The 18,745-nt window shown below is 38.4% G+C and overlaps 1 protein-coding gene across 2 annotated transcripts in view; it reads left to right on the plus strand.

Annotated features, from left to right (window-relative positions):
* Nucleotides 1-18,745, plus strand: part of LOC124606660 (tumor protein p63-regulated gene 1-like protein) — a 112,796-nt gene that overhangs the window by 71,735 nt on the left and 22,316 nt on the right. For both annotated transcript variants that reach the window (XM_047138665.1, XM_047138666.1), the window contains one exon: nt 2,653-2,786. In XM_047138665.1, coding sequence (XP_046994621.1) covers nt 2,653-2,786 — 134 coding nt within the window. The remainder of the gene's footprint in view (nt 1-2,652; nt 2,787-18,745) is intronic.

An 18,745-nucleotide genomic window follows, 5' to 3' on the forward strand; every position in this document is an offset into this window, starting at 1 on the left:
GAGTATTATACATCACCTACACAGATGGCTCTTTCTACCTAAAGCTGTTGTGCTTCCTGTGGAAACCATGACACATTAGCAAATGGATGTCATGTAATTTAAAATGTCTTTTCTTGAAGGGAAAAGAAGAGGTGCCAATTATGTGTCATTCTGCTCTCCTGACCTCACAAACACTGTTCGTTGTTGACAATTTTGCACTTCGGTGATCAGTGCCTGAAAGAAAGTTGTGCAGATGAGTATTTAGCCTGGGAAACTAAACTTTGCAAAGCTGTCTGTTTTGAATGTAAAAGACTGGTGGTACTGCATCACTAGAGAGATCCTCCTTTCTGGCAATACCCTCAGACTGTGTAGCAGGCAGCCTGTTTTCTGGTCGACTGAGGAGTGCCACTGTGGAATCAGAGATAAGTATTTGTGGCTTTTTTTTTTTGTGAGTATTCAGTTGTGTAACATCTGTTGAGCTCACTCAGACTGTGCAAAGAAGATTAATATTTTAATAAACAATTCTTCCAGTATTATCAATAGTTGCCTTTAATCCACACCATTGGAAAAAATTTATCTCGCCATTGCTCTATCAAACACAGAGCAAAGTATGGTACTGATAGGGGATTCAGTATGCGCAATTTTTCCCAAAATTGTTTCAAGACATTGGCATGGCTAGGTTGCCTGAAGAACCCTTTGCAGGTTGAAGACTGAAGTGGAGAGATTCAATTCCAGGGTAATTAAATGGGATGTACTAGGAATCTGAGAGCCCATTTTCAGAACACTAAACTGGTAAAATGAAGTAGTAGTACTTGTTTAATGGAACACATCTGAACCACCTTCATTTTGTGGATGGCATTGTATTGTTTGCCTTAAGGGCCAATAAACAACAAATAGAACAACTTAAAATAGCAGGTTTCTGTGTAAATATAAATGAAAATAAGGAAAAAACTTTATAATAAGACTGAAATAATTTACGATGGCTATGTCAGAAAGAAAATCACACAAATTAACAACTGAGTCATAGAAGCAGTTGATAACATCTGAATGGAAGACAAATGAAACAAACAGAAGATTGAAAGTGACTGTGGCTATTTTGAGAAAGTAAATGGATTTTTCAAAGTGAAGATTATGGTGTGCCCAACATGGTAAGTTTACAGTTGGTGTTTTTCGCTTATCTTGACTAGTGGTAATGAGACCTGTGCTTGTAATACAGAAATATTGAAAAACTGAGGGATACACAGTGAAAAATGAGGAGATGCTTGTTAAAAATTACCAGAAGAGACAGGAAAACAAATGGAGTTGAAAGAAGAGCAACACATTTTGCATTACTGAGAAAGAGGGGAAAGAGTATCGGACACAATACAGGATTTGGGGGTGGACATCATTAAAACCAAGGTGTTCCTCATTGTGGCGGGATCTTCTTGCGAAATTTCAATCACCAACTTTCTCCTCTGCAAGCAAAAATATTTCATTGGCGCTGGCCTACATAAGGATAAACAATCATGATAACAAAAAAGGGAAACCAGAGCACAGTTGGAAAGATATGGGTGTTCATTTTTTCTGCGCACTGGTTGAGAATGGAACAACAGAGAATTACTGTTAAAGTATCTCGATGAACCCTATGGCAGACGCGTAAGTGTAATTTGCATTGTATCGATGTAGATGTGAAAAGTATCAGCAAGTGGAGTGGAGTGGAGTGGAAGATGTGATTATGATGAAAATTAAGTGGAATTGAGTGAGATAAATAGCCACCAGATGGGTGTTAGTTGGACCTTCAAATTTGTTTCCCCCCCATATTCGAAGAAATAAGGCAAAACCTAGACTGTGTCCTGTGACAAGATGTAAAATGTGTCCTGACGAGAATGACATTAGATAAGATGCAAGAGCGGTATAGATTTGTGTATTTGTGTCTTTAATTGCATGGAAAAGTCTAAAGGTAGCATGTATCTACCAGTGAATGTTCCATGACTAGTGGTGGTGGGGGTGTTAATAATGATCATCTTATTTTAGTTTTTCAGGGTTGCGAAATCTGAACTGAACTATGGTGTCCTGCAAATACCCCAAAGCTATTAGAACTGTTGCATTACTTCTGTTCTGTTCTGTCAACAAGCTAATAAATGATTTTTGCCACAGTATTGATTAAATGTCTCATATCAATGCAACCTGTGCAACACTGTGTTGCCTTGTTGACAATACTTGTAAGAAATGGATTTAATAAATAGTGGGCACACTGAATAACCTTTGTTTTGGAAGTATATAACTTAATTTTGTTGACCTGTACTGTAGGCACTAGTATATTATTAATAATTTATATTACTTGCATTTCTACAGCTATTACTATTACTGACAATTGTTAGAGCTGTTTCTGCTGATACTTAAATCCAAGTTTAACTGTCAACATTCCATGATATGTAGTTGACCAGATAAATGTAATGAATGAATTTTATTGCTTATTTAAGGAACTTTAAATTTAGTTAGTGCAATTTCAGATTTTATGCAAATTAATTTTTAATTACAGTAGAACATGGCAGTGAAGTCAACCAATGTTATTTTGAATTAAGATCATTCTGTAATATAATATTTTGTCAGTACCTTCACATGTGTTGTATTTAAGACTATTATGTGGAAAGAAGCTTCTGTATGAGTCCAATAGTCCAAATTAAATTTCAGGTCACGCAATGTACGTGGATTACGTGCAATGTGGAATCGAGGGGAACCATTAACATTTACCAAGAGATGGAATCCATTTAATAGTGATATACCTTTTACAACATATACATCTCACCCACTTCTGTGGCACAAAGGTAAGTTTAATATAGACTATACTTTGTCAGCATGGTTCATGTATGTGTGTTGCATAGCTTTCAGTGCTTCTGATCTGAAGTACGCAAACCCCTATACAAAGTGAACATCATGCTTGTTCACTCAGTTTCAAAGTATGGAACCACTTTAACTTCAGGAAACTCAGATTTTTAAAATGTCGCTGATGTAATACTTTCATGTTTGTTACAATGGCATTTACTTTCAAGGCCTCTGTTCAAATATTGCAAATAAAACATTGAAACTGTATGTATATACAGACAGCCCTCTTTCTCATGGTCATTGGGTGCCTATGAACTACATTCAGGGTTGCCACAAGTTCTGGAAATCAGGGTAATCAGGGAATTTCAAATGTATCAGGGAAATACCAGAAAAAAAAACAACATTGGAAACACCTCATTTTTGTCTCGATAGATGAAATGGTTTGTTTACTGAGATGTCATGCATCGTCGCTAGCTGGGCGCAGCTGAGTACATGCAATGCTTCCCTACTCCCTCATTCTTACTGCTTCTCCCCTTCCTACCACTCCCCTCAGCTTGGAGTCAGTGCTGCCACCACTTCATGCAGCTAGCCTAGCAGCTGCCAATGAGAAGTGGTTTGTTTGGATCTGATTCTCAGAGGTCGTTGAAGCAGTGGCCAGAGATGGCAGTCATGTGTGCATGAGTTGTATCCAAATGATTGTGTGAATGTGTGTGCACCCGCATTTTCTGACAAAGGCTATGGCGAAAAATTTAGTTATGAGAGTGTGTCTTTTCTATGTGTCTGTCTATGGCTCAGTGATGATCTTTTCGGTGAGTCGCTACCTGTCCTCATTAGTATTGATTCTCAGAGTATTTGTGCAAGTAATCTGTTGCATGGATTGATTACTATGGTCTCATTTCATCAACATGTTGTCCACGACAAGTGAACAGCTGGCCACATGAGCTGACTTTCATGATGGGCCAAAACTGTATGCCATTGCTGTGCTTACCTCTAACAGTTTGGGCCTGACAATCTGAAGCCTATAGTTTCCCACTAATGTGTGGGCCCTGCCTGTAGGATCTAGTCTCAGCGATCTGCCCACAGGCCAGGACTGTTTGTTTGTGGCGTAATGCAGCAGATTTCCGTGGTTTATCCATGGACCCAGTACTGTGGTGCTTCTTGGCAGACCAGAGGCTCCGGGTGTTGGATTTCAGGAATTGCAACTGTCTCACCACAATTACATTGTACAGTGCAACATTTTTATAGATATTTTATTTATTCTAGTACATTTTGGCACTTCGAAAGTAGTTTATATGTTGGAAAGTGTGGACGATAAGAAGAAGAAAATTGTGGCCATCACTGGCACTTTGAACGTACATAGCATTCAAACTGACAGTGACTGCCACAATTTTGTTCATGCATTTCTTGAAAGAAAAATCACACAACACCTGTAAAATAATAGACATAACACAGTGGGGCCCCCCATGAACCATGGACTTTGCCATTGGTGGGCCAGATAGCCGTACCATAAGTGGAACCACAATGGCAGTGTATCTGTTGAGAGGCCAGACAAATGTGTGGTTCCTGAAGAGCGGCAGCAGCCTTTTCAGTAGCAGCAGGTGCAACAGTCTGGGTGATTGACTGATCTGGCCTTGTAATATCAATCAAAACAGCCTTGCCTGAGCTAGTACTGCGAACAGCTGAAAGCACGGGGAAACTACCACCATAATTTTTCCCAAGGGCATGCAGCTTTACCGTGTGGTTCAATGATGATAGCGTCCTCTTGGGTAAAATATTCCGGAGGTAAAATAGTCGCCCATTCGGATCTCCGGGTGGGGACTACTCAGGTGGACATCGTTACCAGGAGAAACAAAACTGGCATTTCTACGGATCAGAGCATGGAATATGAGATCCCTTAATCGTGCAGGTAGATTAGAAAACTTAAAAAGTGAAATGGACAGGTTAAAGTTACAGTGGGAATTAGGGATGTTTGATGGCAGGAGGAACAAGACTTCTGGTCTGGTGAATATAAGGTTATAAATACAAAATGAAATACAGGTAATGCAGGAGTAGGTTTAATAATGAATAAAATAGTAGGAACATGGATAACCTACTACGAACAGCACAGTGAACGCATTATTGTAGCAATATTAGACTCGAAGCCCACATCTACCACAGTAGTACAAGTTTATATGCCAACTAGCTCTGCAGATGATGATGAGATTGAAAAAATGTATGATGAGATAAAAGAAATTATCCAGATAGTTAAGGGAGATGATAATTTAATGGGGGACTGGAATTCGATTGTAGAAAACGGAGGAGAAGGAAAAGTAGTAGGTGAATATGAACTGGGCTCAAGGAATGGAAGAAGAAGCCACCCGGTAGAATTTTGCACAAAGCAGAGCTTAATCATAGCTAACACTTGGTTTAAGAATCGTGAAAGATGGCTGTGCACATGGAAGGAACATGGAGATACTGGAAGTTTTCAGGTGGAGTATATAATGGTAAGACAGAGATTTAGGAACCAGGTTTTAAGTTGTAAAACATTTCTAGAGGCAGATGTAGACTCTGACCTCAATTTTTTGGTTATGGACTGTAGATTAAAACTGAAGAAATTGCAAAAAGGCAGCGTTAGGGAACAATTGACAAGAACAGGGGAAAGGAATACAGTAGAAGTATAATGGGTAGCTTTGAGAGATGCAATAGAAAAGGTAGCAGAGGATCAAGTGTATAAAAAGATGAGGGCTAGTAGAAATCCTTGGGTAACAGAAAAGATGTTGAACTTAATTGATGAAAGGAGAAAATATAAAAATGGAGTAAATGAAGTAGGCAAACAGGAATACAAATGTCTCAACAGTGAGATCAACAAGAAGTGCAAAATAGCTCAGCAGGAATGGCTAGAGAACAAATGTAAGGATGTAGAAGCATATATCACTAGGGATGAGATAGATACTCCATACAGGAAAATTAAAGAGACCTTTGGAGAAAAGAGAACCACCTGTATGAATATGAAGAGCTCAGAGGGAAAACCAGTACTAAGTGAAGAAGGGAATGCAGAAAGGTGGTAGAAACATACAGAGGGTCTATACAAGGGAGATGTACTTAAGGGCAATGTAATGGAAATGGAAGAGGACATAGATGAAAATGATGTGGGAGATATGATATTGCCTGAAGAATTTGACAGAGCACTGAAAGACCTAAGTGGAAACAAGGCTCTGGGAGTAGACAACATTCAATTAGAACTACTGATAGCCCTAGAAAAGCCAGCCATGTGAAAATTCTCCCATTGGTGAGCAAGATATATGAGATAGGTGAACTACCCTCAGACTTCAAGAAAAATATAATAATTCCAATCCCAAAGAAAGCAGGTGCTGACAGATGTAAGAATTACCAAACTATCGGTTTAATAAGTCATGATTGCAAAGTACTAACACAAAATCTATACAGACGAATGGAAAAACTGGTAGAAGCCAACCTCGGGGAAGATCAGTTTCGATTCCTTAGAGACGTAGGAATACGCGAGGCAATTCTAACCCTACGACTTTTCTTAGAAGACAGGTTAAGAAAAGACAAACATACATTTATAGCAATTGTAGACTTAGAGAAAGCGTTTGACAGTGTTAACTGGAATACCCTTTTTCAAATTCTGAAGGTGGCAGGAGTAAAATATAGGGAGTGAAAGGCTATTTATAATTTGCACGGAACCATAGGGCAGTTACAAGAGTCAAAGGGCACAAAAGGGAAGCAGTGGTTGGGAAGGGAGTGAGACAGTGTTTTAGCCTATCCCTGATGTTGTTCAGTCTGTATATGGGGCAAGCAGTAAAGGAAACAAAAGACAAAACTGGAGTAGAAATTAAAATCCAGGGAGAAGAAATAAAAACTTTGAGGTTTGCCGGTGACATTGTAATTCTGTCAGAGACAGCAAAGGACTTGGAAGAGCTGTTGAACAGAATGGACAGTGTCTTGAAAGGAGTGTATAAGATGAACAACAACAAAAGCAAAAGAAGAATACTGGAATGTATCAGTTGATGCAGATTAAATCCGTTGATGCCGAGGGAATTAGATGAGGAAATAAAACACGTGAGGCAGTGAGTGAGTTTTCCTACTTGGGATGCAAAATAACTGATGATAGTCTAAGTAGAGAGGACATAAAATGTAGACTGGCTATGGCAAGGAAAGTGTTTCTGAGGAATAGTTCTGTGATTGATGCACTGCTGTAGGTGATGCGTGCACAACTAGCAAGCAAGCAAGATACAAATTTCAGAGTATCTGGGCAGTCGGCATCAAATATTCAGTGATGAGGATGAAGATCTGGAGAACAAATGGAAAAAATTCAAAGGCATCGTGCAATATGCCCTAGACAAGCATGCTCCGAATAAGGTCTTAAGGGATGGGAAAGACCCACCATGGTGTAACAGCCTTGTTAGAAAACTGCTCCATAAACAAAGAGAACTTTTGTATCGGATTCAAGAGAAGTAAAAACCTACCTGACAAACAAAATCTGAACAAAGCAAAAATGAGCGTATGGAGAGCAATGAGAGAAGTGTTCAATGATTGTGAAATTAAAACTTTGTCAACCAATCTGAGTAAAAACCCTAAGAGGCTTTGGTTGTATGTAAAATCAGTAAGTGTGTCAAAACCATCTATTCATTCACTCAGTAACCATACTGGCACCGAAACAGAAGACAACAGGGATAAGGCCAAAATACAGAATTTCGTCTTCTGAAATTGCTTCATCGCATAAGATCGTAACACAGTCCCTCCTTTCAGTAATTGTGTGAACATTGAAATGGCAGATATTGAGATAACCAATTGCGGAATAGGAAAACAACTACAATCACTTGGTAATGGTAAGACATCAGGAGCAGATAAAATACCTATAAGATTCTACAAAGATTATGCAAAAGAACTTGCTCCCCTTCTAGCAGTAATTTACCATAGATTGCCGCAGCATTAAAGGGTCCCTAATGAGTGGAAGAAAGTGCAGGTCATTCCCATTGCTAAGTAGGTGCACACAATTATAGACCTGTCTAGTTGACATCAGTTTGATGTAGAATTATGGAACATGTCTTATGCTAAAAATTTTGATGTTTTTGGAGAATATAAATCTCCTCTATAAAAATCAAAGTGGATTCCGCAAACAGAGAGCCTGCGAAACTCAGCTCACTCTGTTCCTCCGTCAGATCCACAGTGCCATAGACAACAGCACTTAGGTTGAACTCGTGTTCCTTGACTCCATGAAGGCATTTTGTAGCAGTTTGCCTACTTTGTTTTCTTCATTTGTTGTCCTCCGTGTCAACGTACTGGCTGCTACACTGGCTGAAAAATGGGTTATGGAAGTACAACTACTGCCTGCTGTAAATGATGTAACCAACAGATGCACATTTGCATTTCACTGTCTTTTACTTTCACTGTTCACAACCCCCCAATATTACCCAGTTATATGGCCAATGTGCTATTGCTTTAACTTTTCATAAGCCTCATTAATAGGTTTTAGGCAAACATCCACATACTGCTACAATAGTTTACTGAAACTTCCTGGCAGATTAAAACTGTGTGCTCGACCGAGACTCGAACTTGGGACCTTTGCCTTTCGCGGGCAAGAGCTCTACCAACTGAGCTAAGCTACCGAAGCACGACTCACACCGGGCGTGAGTCGTGCTTCGGTAGCTCAGTTGGTAGGGCACTTGCCTGCGAAAGGCAAAGATCCCGAGTTCGAGTCTCGGTCGGGCACACAGTTTTAATATGCCAGGAAGTTTCATACCAGCGCACTCTCCACTGCAGAGTGAAAATCTCATTCTGGAATAGTTTACTGTTGAACATTAGGAGCAGTAAAAAACATAACCACATAATCCACAGTTCTTTCATAATAATCAGGTACATATGGAGCAGACACTGTCATTGGTTTAACACACGGCCTATTGGTGTAACACTTATCTCACTGTTAAGTTGATGCATTGTTGTAGTTCTAACCAACACAGGTTCCTTGTCTGAAACTCAGCCATGGACTGACTGTCTCGTGACCAAAAATAGAGCTCTTATGTGTCATCACAATAATATATACTGAAACTACACATTGTTTGAAGTTAAATTTATGGAAATTACAATTAAAACTTAACTCATTAAATTAACTGAATACAGTGAAAAATTGTGTCTTTTTAACTGTTTCTTCTGCTTCAAGAGTTAGACCGAATTATTTGTTTAAATTGTAAAATTAACAAATATAGTTATGCAAACAATACTTTTGAGAAAACTGTTAATTACTTTGGAATTAATGAAGAGCTGGCTTTGCTAACATGTTTTTGAATAGAGCCAAATAGATAATTTTAATATTACTAGCATTTCGTCTTCCAAATGTTTATCATTAGTGCAGAATTTATATTTGTTTATATGTCAACAATAGAGTTTAAGTTACGAAACAATTACTGATTTCACTCTGTAATGAAAGTTTTAACTTGGAATAGCCAAAATAAATTAGAAAATCAATTACCTACATAAATCTAAGCACAAAATTAGATCTGGTGTTATATTCTTTAAAACTGAGGGCCAACCTTTCTCTTGTATGAAAATACAGATTATACTCATGTATGTTAATAGTAATTAGTTAGAAGTGAAAAAATGAATTTTAAGGACACAGATGGCAAAACAAGAGGGGAAGTAAAAAAAATCCCAGCTGCTTCATCTCAATTTGAACCATCCTGCACTACCGTCTAGTGAAAAAAATTATGAGTTTATAAAATATCAGAGCAGATTTGTGACTAGATTCAAGACTTCCTAGCAGATAGAACTCAACATGTCGCCCTTACTGGAGCAAATTGACTGATGTAAAGGTAATTTCCGGAGTACCCCAAGGAAGTGTGATAGAACTTTTATTGTTTACGATATATATAACTTATCTAATAGAAAGTGTTGGATGCCCTTCAAGGCTGTTCACAGATGATGTGGTTGTCTATAACAAAGTAGCAATGCTAGAAGATAGTAACAATTTACAGAATGGTCTACAGAGAAGTGAGAATGGTGCAGGCTATGGCAGTTTTCCCTGAATGTAAATAAGTGTAACATATTGCGCATACATAGGAATAGAAACCCACTACTGTGCAGCTACACTATTAATAACAAACTGCAGGAAACAGTATCTACTGTAAAGTGTCTAGGAGTAACTATCCAGAATGACCTTAAATGGAATGAATACATAAAACAAATAGTGGGAAAAGCAAATGCCAGACCCAAATTCATAGGGAGATTCTTAGGGAAACATAACTCATTCATGAAGGAAGTGACTTGTAAGGTGCTTTGTTTGACTGATTCTTGAGTGATGTTCATCTATCTGGGATCCTTACCAGGTAGGACTGATACAAGAGAGAGAGAGAGAGAGAGAGAGAGAGAGAGAGAGAGAGAAGATTCAACGGAGAGCAGGGTGCTTCATCACAGGATTGTTCAGCTGGTACAGAGGCTTTACGGAGGTGCTCAACAAACTCCATTCTCAGATGTTAAAAGAGAGGCAATGTGCACCAAGAAGAGATTTGCTATTGAAATTTTGAGAGAGCACTTTCCAGGAAGAGTCGAACAACATATTACTTCCTGCCCCCTCCCACATGTCTCGCGTAATAACCAAGAAGAGAAAATTTGAAATATTAGAGCCAATACAGAGATTTATTGACAATCATTCTTTCCACGTGCTATTCGTTAGTGGAACAGGGTTGGGGAGCTCAGTTAGTGGTACAAAAAGTACACTCCATCGCGCACTATTAGGTGGCTTGCGAAGTATGATGTAGTTGTTGATGCCTAAATGCTTAAAAAAAATTGTGGTTGCATTATTTATGCCTAAAGATTGATGCTTGTAGCAATGCCGGCCTAGTTCTATGTCTCTTATCATTATGTTCGTGGGTGTTTCATCAACTGATAATTGCAAGTATGCAGTTGTAAGTTTCATTGACAATCCCTTAAGCTTGGGAATGAAATAGGTATCTATTGTTAACTACGTGATATTTGTAAATTGGAAATCTTCACATTCACAGAACTTTCTTTGAGTTACAAATGGTAATGTGGGGCTTGCTAACTGTTTATGCACTGTAGGTTCTGCTTCACCATCTATGGATGAGGGTGTGCTAAAAAGTAATGCTTTCGAATTTTTTATGTGAAAACTTAGAGCTTTTTAAATGACATATTCGACATATTTATTCTTAATACCTACGTATTTGTGCCCCTCTGCTGCTAGAAGGCTCCGAATTGTAGCATGTAATATGACAATGCTTACCATAACTGTGTTGGTGTGTAAGAAAGAGCGCCGGCTGCTGTGGCCAAGCGGTTCTAGTTGCTTCAGTCCAGAACTGCGCTGCTGCTGCTGCTGCTGCAGGTTCAAATTCTGCCTCGGGCATAGATGTGTGTGATGTCCTTAGGTTAGTTAGGCTTAAGTAGTTATAAGTCTAGGAGACTGATGACCTCAGATATTAAGTCCCATAGTGCTTAGAGCCATTTGAACCATTTTTAATATGCTGTCATAGTAGGAGGAGAGGTGATTCTCCTACGTGGCGCGTCCCAGGTGGCGCATAGGGAAGTCCTCACCGGTTTACTGGCGGACTTGAGTGAAATAAAATAGCTCTCACAGACCAAACACACCCTCTGCGGTTAACAACCGGAGTTGTAAATCGGAGCTTGCTCCAACTAAGGTTGACAACCTTCGACAGTCAAAAATGGAAAGGTCTTTTAGGAAAAAAATTCCACCGTCCTGCTCAAAAAGGCAGGAAAAGGCTACATCGGATTCGGTGGGTAGTCAACTAGAAGACAGCAACGAATCGGAGCGTTTGCAACCATCCAAATGCACACTAAAACACAAAAAGAAGATTAAACATGAGCAAATAAATTATATAGCAACACACAACATAAACTCACTACTTCAGACCGGAAAACTCAAGGAGCTCACAGATGAACTAAATAAACAAAAAATTTTAATAACAGGGATCCAAGAAATGAGAAACACCACAGAGGACCCATTCGAATCACAAGGATACAGAATTTATAATGAGAAACCAGGACCGAGGGCAATGAAACAATGTCCCCAGTTTGGAACAGGGTTTTTAGTAAACATAAAAATAATAGATTCAGTAACGGATTTCCAAGCAGTATCACCAAGAATTGCGACTCTAAGCTTTAAAACAATGAATAAAACCTATACAATAATAAATGCTCATGCCCCAACAAATGAAAAAAATTGTCTAACAAAAACAAAAGAAGAGGTAGATAAGTTTTGGGACCTTCTAGAACAAACTGTGAACAGAGTAAATAAAAAGAATGTAAAAATCTTATTGGGAGATTTCAATACTCAGTTGGGAATATAAAGGAAATATAAAGATATAATTGGAAAATGGAGTCCACATAAATTTACAAACAAAAACGGTCGAAGACTTGTAGAACTTTGCAGAGAACACAACCTTATATCTAAATCGACATACTTTAAGAGGAAGCCAAGTAAACTTAAAACATGGAAACATCCAGACTGGAGGAAGGGCGAGTGGCAGCTAGACCATGTCTGTATGGACAAAAATTTTCATAAGGAGATCCACAATGTTAAAGTACTGAGAGGAGTAGACACAGGCTCAGACCATTATATGGTTAAAATTAAAATCAAATTCACACCGTTAAAGAAGAGGACCGGAAAAACTAATAAAATAAAAAGGAGGTTTGACCCACATCAGCTAATTAAAAATAATAAGTACCAACAAATAACACAAACCATCAAATTAACAGGTGATCTAGAACAACTAGTGCCTAATCTTAAAAAAGAAGCAGAGAATCTAGCTCCCTTGAACCCACGAAGGAAACATGCATGGTGGACATCAGAATGTGACAAATTCCATGAAGATAGACACCAAGCATGGTTAAAGTTTCAAACACATAAAACTGAAGAAAATGCCATCAACCTAAAAAATGAAAGAAAAAAATTCACTCAAAATATTAGAAGAATCAAGAGAGGATTTCATAAAGATATTATAAAGTCTATAGAAGGTAATTATCATAAAACCAACTCCAGGAACTACTACAAAACCTTTGGGAAACAACTACAACAATATGAGGCCCCTACACTAATGCTGAAAGATGAAGATGGAAGAATGACACACAGTAACAAGGAAAATGTAGAAATCATGGCAAAAGCATTTTACAAACTTCTGAATTGTGAGGAAACCAAAGAACCCTTACAAGTCAACATAAATACCCCAATAAAAACCAAACCTAACAAACTAGACCCTCCAACTTTCCAAGAAGTAGAAGAAATTCTTAAAGAACAAAAAAATTATAAGGCATGTGGAGAAGATCAGGTTTTTGTTGAAATGTGGAAATATGCAAGTGACACAGTCAAGACCTCCTTACACATGGCTCTAACAAAAATTTGGGTAACAGAACAATTTCCCGAACATTGGACCACAGCTATCATCCACCTACTACACAAAAAGGGAGATAAGAGCAACCCAGACAACTACAGAGGAATCTCTCTCCTAGATTTCACATATAAAATTCTATCCAAGATCCTATATGAAAGAATCAAGGAGCAATTAGAACAGGAGTTAGGGGAATATCAGGGAGGTTTCAGACCATGGAGAAGCTGTGCAGAGCAGATAATTAGTTTAAAATTGATTATGGCATACTACAAGAAATGGAACAAACCTCTGGCAATAACATTTGTAGATTTTAAGAAGGCATATGACTGTCTCCACAGACCTTCAGTATTAAAAATTTTAAGAGATCTAGGACTCATCCAAAACTAATTAAAATAATACAACTCACTCTAACCAACACCTAATCAAAAGTGAAGTTTAGAGGAGAAATTTTGGAACCATTCCTCATAAAAACAGGCTTAAGACAAGGTGACTGCATATCACCATTACTTTTCAACTGTGCACTGTAATACATAATGAGAGAATGGTACAAGGACAATCCAAAAGAGGATAAGAATTGGAAGTGCAAAAGATGATATTAGCTTAAACTGCTTGGGATTCGCTGATGATCTTGCTCTCCTAGCCAACACCGTTCAAGAAGCCAGGCAACAAGTGAAACCACTACAAGAAATAGCAGAGAAAGTAGGGCTTAGAATATCATTTGAAAAAACGGACATTATGCTAACTGATCCACCACTTGCAAACAAAATTACGATAGGAGAACACGAAATCAAAATTGTTGATAAATTTAAATATTTAGGTGAAATAATAACATACAATCTAAATGAGAAGCCACCATGGCAAAATAGAATAAAAAAACTGAATTATGCAAATTACATTACCAAAACCACATACAACAAAAAAAGCCTATCTATAGATGCAAAATTAAAACACTATAAAACAGTTGCACAGCCAGAAATAACGTATGCAGCTGAAACTATCTTCAAAACAACTAATACAGCAGAAATTGACAGAATACTAAAAATAGAAAGAAGAATAATTAGGACATGTATAAATAAACAGTATAAAATAAATGGACATTGGAGAATAGCATCAAATGAAACAGTATATAAGAAAATAGAACCAGTCATGAGCACAATCAGGAAGAAACGCATCTCATTCTTTGGACATCTGATGAGAACTCCAGAAAACAGAATTAGTAAAAAATAATACAAAAATTGTGGAATAGCAAGAGCGACATTAAATGGATCACAGAAATTAAGGAAGATATAAAAGAACTTCAAATTACAGTAGATGACCTAAAAAAACAAGACAGAGAAAACCAGAATACTGCAAGACCCGCAAACCAGACTACAAATGAAAATCAAGAAAAGGAATGCAGGAAGAGTTGTCTCAGATGAAGAAAGAAAGAAAATATCTGAAAGAATGAAGAAATATTGGGCAGACAGAAGAGCAAAACACCTTTCATATAAGAATAGCCTCTAATAATCATATTACCTAAATATATTAAGTTATTGTCAAACCAAATTGTATCTATGTGTAACAACTTGTTTAGAACTTTGTATTTTTGACTACAGTGGTCCAATGAAGGCCATAAAATAAATAATAATAAAAAAAGAGCATGCTGTAATCAAGTTTCAAGTTTGAAGAGTTTGTCGATACATGGAGCACCCTCTCTTTCAGCATGACAATCCCAGACCTCACACAAGCGCTATGACATCTGCAAGAATCTGATGCATTGAGTTCATTGTCATTGATCCTACCCAATATAATTCTAACTTGGCATCATCTGATTTCCATTTGTTTCCAATAATTAAAGAGCACCTTTGAGGACTTCACTTTGATGGTGATGAAGTCTTGCAAGCGGAGGTGAGGTTGTGGCTTCGTCAATTAAGTCAGACATTCTGCAATTGCTGTATCAAGAAACTGGGCCCTCCTTAGGAGAATTTATTCATCCCCAGGGTGACTATGTTGAGAAATTAATATGTAGCCATGAAGAACAAAGATGGACACTGTTAATTACACTTGTTTTATTTGAAAATCTTTAAGACTTTTCCCATAAAAAAATTTGGAGGCATTGCTTTTCAGCTCGCCCTCATAATTCTGCCTTTACTTCAAGAATTTATGTGAATAACATTAGACTAGCGTGCAAAATAGAGGAGTGGTTACCTGTATCAGTGCAGTGTGACCTTTAGCTCTTGTTCGTTATCTACTGTAGTCGTTGGTAGTGTGATGACTGTTGCTGGGTTGTGGGATCCATGTTGGTGCTTTTCAGGAGGCATTCGTCTCCCATCTGTGACATCTCAGGTTTGTGCAAATGGGGAGGATGTTGCAGCAAATTGCAGAGAAGCAATGAATGACCAAAACAGTTCTTTATTATTCCATCTGATTTGGACAACTAATGGCTTGGCTTGTCATTTCCTCTTGGTGTAGCAGGTGAGGTAGGCATAACATAAAGCCTTCAGCATACACATGCTGTCCAGGCTATGGCTTGCTGAGCTCAACATTGCTGACACACTGGGTATTGAGCCAGCAGCAGCAGATGTGGACCTCAACGGAGCAGGCAGCCAGTGGCAAGCAACAGCAAAGGTAGCTTACATTGTAGATGGCAGTGACGTAGTGACCTGAGGACAGACAGTGGTGCACAGAGAGATGAACCCTGAACTATAGGCTGCAGCACTACGGCAGGTGATGGCACTTCACCAGAGGCACAGAGCTGGGTGGTCATCCATTTTTAGCAGTACTGATCTGGTTTTCATAGCCTCTCCTCATTAACACCATTTCACCTCAGTGCTTTGAGTCTGAATGAGTGCAGGCTGATGTTTGCTCAGAAATGTACATAAGACTGCATTAACTCGTGCATTTATTCTTTATGAAGTTTGATTATTATTAATAGTGACCATTTGTCAACCATGAAAATATATTAATGCACTGAACCAGATTATCACCTACAATATCTAACAATCAAAGTCCGGGGGCGAATTTAATCTATTGGGTTGCTGGATAAATGTAACAGATACACATGACAGAAACTTAAGCCATCAGTAATCCACACTCCTTCACTATTTACAACAGTCTGCCAAAGCTGGGGTAACATTTCAATTCCACAACTGTAGAAATCATGTGGTTTTGAGGGAAAGAACTATTCGAGCCATTTTCATTCAGAAATGAAGTTTCTTGAAAGTTGTTTCATACAGAGTAGAAAAGGTGAAAATTTGAGGGAGCAGGATCAGGTGAATAAAGTGGATACGGAATGACTTGCCAATCTAACTCCTGTATAGTGTTTTTTGTCAGTAGCAGACAGTGAGCAGGTGTTATTGTGGAACAGCGTCACCTCACACAGTCTTCCTGGCTGTGTTCTTGGACTGTGTCTGCAAGATGTCTCAGTTGTTGACAATAAATGTCAGCAGAGATGGTTACATCTCGGGGAAGCAATTTATATCACACCACACATTGCTGTTCCACCAGATCCATAACATTATCTTTTGTGGGTGCTTGCAGGTGTTAGTACAAGAAGTTGCTGCTTTATTTGGGCTCAGCCGCTCCTTTCTTTTCCTTGTGTTATCATAATGACACCATTTCTCGTCACCAGTAACGATACAGGGTAGGAATGGTCGGTGTTGTTCGTGAGCCCGTTGATGATGAGCAAGCAAAGGTACACACGTGGACACCCACAGATTTTAGTGATTTTGACTTAAAGCATACGGTACCCGTACACCAAATTTTTGGACCTACCCCATTGCATACAGACATCACATAATGGTGGTATGACCACACCACGTTAGCCAGTTCTTGAGTACACTGATGCAGATCATTGTGGATTAATGTGTGTAAACAATCTTCATAGACCTCCAAAGGTCTTCCTGAGCATGCAGAATCTGTCAAAATGATCTTCCTTAAAATGCGGAAACCATTTTCTTGTTGTACTCTGTCCAATGGCATTATCCCCAAAAATGATGCAAACGTTTCTGGCTGCCTCCACTGCTGTGACCCCTTTGTTGAACTCAAACAGAAAGATATATCGGAAATGTTCTGATTTCTCCACCTGGCATTCCATTCTTTAGTCTCCACAGCTCTACTTACTGTCTCCAAGGGACAGAATAACAATGTGTAAACTCAGACCGCAACAGTGAACTAAAAGTAGAAAAAAATGACAATCGATAAATAAATCTATAGCAACCAGAATACCAGCATACAATACAAACATTCAACGAACTAATGCACCAAATTAATATTTAAATGTGGCAAAAAAACAAAGTTCACATTTACATGGAAATGTCACAGTTCACAATCAATACTGTAACAGTTTATCAGAGCAGAATACAGTGAAGTAATTTGACTAATTCAGTCCACAATGAGCACCAACGTTTCCAATAAACACTTGTTTCGATGAGAATGACTTTCCTCGCCACTTGTTTATCACAACACAGTTTAATTAAAATGTTCATTAATTTGGGTTACAGAAATCACTCAGAAGTCTTTAAACATTAAAGTTATTGAGTTTTGCGGATGTCAGTGTGTGTATTTTCGTATATAGATTATGCTTCATTGTGGCATCACTGAGAATGCACCCAACATAGTGCAGTGGGGCAGGGTCAGTCTGTCGTTCTGTCATCTCCTTACTCTCTCTCTGTCATTTTCATCGAACAGTTCACCTACCTCCATATTTCTTCCTTCTGACGTCCCTCCACTCTGCAGTAGTAGATACACGCTAGGCAGTGTAAAGCAGTGTTGGTGAAACCACTACCTAATACCTACCACACAGAGGCCACGTAACTCAAGTTGCAAATCATTTCCTGTAAGTTCATTTTCACAAATTTCGGGTGGTAAGAGATTGCAGTTTAATTGCAGTAAGCATTTGAAAATTCTATTAACGTCTTTTTATTCATAAGGAAGCACGTGAATGGCTATCAAGTCCGTACTTACTATGTTAATACTCTATCATACAAAGTTCACTGTCTGTCCAACATATTACACATGTAAAAGCAGCCAGATTTCCTGCAAGTCCGACCCGGTTAGCGAGTTGAACATTCGGTCATTTCAGTGGTCTTCTATATCAGAAGTGCTCGCCAAAGTATTCCATAAAGAACATGGAATATGCCACGCGGAATTGTCTCTAGGACCAAAAGATCACACGCTTATAAAACTTTAACTAACTTGTTCATAAACATCAAAATTTCCTCAAAATCTTCATAACTTAAGCCACCTTAGTCATGACACGTTTTAAATGCAATGAACTCACTAGTTCTTAATTTTACATATTATTTTCACGGGGACATCTATCATGGTGATACCCAGAAGCAGGCTAGTGAAAGACTCTCTCGATGCTCCTCTCCTCTCTGCCTACATAACTATCTGCACCTGGGAACAGCTTAGTTCTAATTGGCTGTTGATCTGAGTGACTAATCAGAATGATCCTTCCAGATCATTCTCACGGCAAAACTTGCCTTAGCCAACCACTAATCAGATAGTCACTTACGTCATTATAATTCCAATTTCTAATATATTGTTTAATAAAATAAAACGAAATGCAAAATGATCTTTAAATTAATATAGAAACTTACCCCGCTTCCAACTTTTATTCTGGC

This window comes from Schistocerca americana, chromosome 3 (assembly GCF_021461395.2).
Source record: "Schistocerca americana isolate TAMUIC-IGC-003095 chromosome 3, iqSchAmer2.1, whole genome shotgun sequence".
Classification (NCBI taxonomy): domain Eukaryota; kingdom Metazoa; phylum Arthropoda; class Insecta; order Orthoptera; family Acrididae; genus Schistocerca; species Schistocerca americana.